Genomic DNA, 2,500 nt, shown 5'->3' with positions numbered 1-2,500 from the left:
GAACGCGTGCACATGCTCGCGCGCGCGTGCAAAGCCTGTTATATCCAGTCAACTCGACAACGTGCCACAAAAAGCTGGAATCTAAACAGAAAAAAAAGGTTTGATATTTTAATTTCCTCATTCTGATTCTTCTCATTCCAACCCCCGCTGTCTCCGCAAAACTGACACAGTGTGAAGTCTAAGTGGACAAAGTCCGAGGCTTTCTCTGTCGCCTCAGAGCCAGCCAGCCAGGCAGCGAACAGGCTGGCATGAATTAATTAAGCTTCGCTCATTTGATTAGCTCATGCCCCTCCCCCCCCCCCCCCCCCTCGGTGCTCTATTGTTTGCCGCTTTTATTTTGTGGCTGGGATTTTGGGAACGTTTTAAATTATTCTTCTGACTACGTTTTAAATTATTCTTCTGACTTGTTTGGCAAAATTGCCGATGGTAATCCCGCCCAGAATTCTCTCTCTCTCTCTCTGGTATCCTGTCTCTCTCCCTCCCTCTCTCTCTCTCTTTACCTTTCATTCGTGTGTGTGTGTGTGTGTGTGTGTGTGTGTGTGTGTGTGTGAGAGAGAGAAAGAGAGAGGAGTGAGAGAGAGAACAGGAATGAGTGAGTAAATGAGAGAGAGAGGGAGGGAGAGAGAGAGACGCAGAAAGAGAAAGAGAGACAGAGAGACATACATATAGATAGACAGATAGAGAGGGGGGAAGACACACACACACACACACACACACACACACACACACACACACACACACACACACACACACACACAGAGAGAGAGAGAGACAGAGAGAGAGAGAGAGAGAGAGAGAGAGAGAGAGAGAGAGAGAGAGAGAGAGAGAGAGAGAGGATGTGTGAACGAGTCTGTGAGAGTGAAAAGTTCACCGCAAAAATTCACCCAGATAAAATTAAAGCCCAAAATGATTGATTTTTTAAATGCCGTCAGACGGACCAGGTGGAAAATCCCATTCAGGAGAGGATTCCAGCTTGCATCCATTGTCCAGATCTGTTGTGATGGTATAATCCCAGGAGTCGACACACAATTTCAGGAGGATTAATGCCAATGCTCCCAGCGACGTGAGGCTAATTTTTCATTATGTTACACACGGCAGCAGCTTCACACAGCTGTTGAGATCATGCACGCTAATACAGTCACGCATGCATGCACACACCTCCCATTTCCACACACGCCCTCTCCCATCCCTCTCCCCCCCCCCCCCCCACTCTCCCTCATTTCTAACCCACTCCTATCTCCTACACCCCCCACCCACACACACACCCCACAACCTCCCCCCTCACACCCTACCCATTGCCATCACCCACCCCCCCCACACACACTCTCCCCCATAACACCCTTCCCCTTTGCCCCTTAACCCCCCCCACCCACACACACACCCTCCTCCATCACACCATTCCCCATCCTCCCCCTCCCCACACACACCCTTCTCCATCACACCATCCCCAATTCCCACCCCACCTACCCCTCACACACACACACACCATCCACCATCCCTCCCACCTCAACACCCCACAAACACACCCTCCTCCATTTCCTCCACCTCCCCACCCCCCGGATCCCCCCCTCCACACACACACCCTCCTCCATCACACCATCCCCATTGCCACCCCACCCAACCTCCATCCCATGCACACCCACCTCCTTCACACCCTCACCCATTCCTACCCAATCCCCATCCCTCCACGCCCAACCCAAATACCCCATCCCCACTCCCCGCCACCCCATCCCCATCCACAACAACACCCGCCTCCCCCCCTCCCCCCGCCCCCTCACCTCCGTACTCCAGCCCGACCTCGTCCTTGAGCACCTTCTCGATCTCCTCCACCGTGAACTCCTCCTCCTCGCCCACACGGAAGTGGTCCTGATGCAGGTCGGGCCGGATATCCTTCAGCGTGTAGTACAGCGCCTCTGTGGCCAGGTGGCAGAAGCTCTTGATGAGGTAGTCCTGCCCCCCTTTGGAGAAGAGCAGCTTCAGCCGCCGCCAGCCGTAGAACTCGGCCGTGGAGGAGAAGAAGTTGGACAGCTGGCCGAAATTGACGGGGCCCACCCTGGTGAGCAGCGGGTAGATGTCGTGGCGAGAGATGCTGAAGTCCAGGGCCATGGCCCCCGTAGAGATCATGGGCACGTTCCAGAAGCTGATCTGGCGGGCTACCGGCGCCACGGCGAAGTCGCAGACGGGGCCGAAGAAGACGTCCACCTGCGGGTACGGAGTAGGATGGAGTAGGGTAGGGTAGAGTAGGGTAGGGTAGAGTAGGGTAATAGAGAAGAGGAAAGGAGAGGAATGATAAAATACTTCATGGTCATGGGATGTTAAGGATGGTCCGAAGAACAAGCATACCCGAGGAAAAAAAAAGAGAACGGAATAAAACAGAATATTTTATGGTCGTGAAACCTTAATTTTGGGCCAAAGCCACGTGTGAACAGAATAGAAGAGTATAGTACATAATAGAATTGAATAGAATACTTCATTGTCATGGAATCTTAAGGTTTGGCCA

At 52.9% G+C, this 2,500-nt stretch overlaps 1 protein-coding gene across 1 annotated transcript in view; it reads right to left on the bottom strand.

Annotated features, from left to right (window-relative positions):
- Nucleotides 1–2,500, bottom strand: part of LOC143299917 (atrial natriuretic peptide receptor 1-like) — a 561,408-nt gene that overhangs the window by 536,459 nt on the left and 22,449 nt on the right. The window contains exon 3 of the mRNA XM_076613452.1: nucleotides 1,779–2,202. Within this exon, the coding sequence (XP_076469567.1) occupies nucleotides 1,779–2,202 (424 nt within the window). The remainder of the gene's footprint in view (nucleotides 1–1,778; nucleotides 2,203–2,500) is intronic.

The sequence above is a fragment of the Babylonia areolata genome, chromosome 25, assembly GCF_041734735.1.
Source record: "Babylonia areolata isolate BAREFJ2019XMU chromosome 25, ASM4173473v1, whole genome shotgun sequence".
NCBI classification, from domain to species: domain Eukaryota; kingdom Metazoa; phylum Mollusca; class Gastropoda; order Neogastropoda; family Buccinidae; genus Babylonia; species Babylonia areolata.
This window is presented reverse-complemented; position numbering and strand designations above follow the sequence as displayed.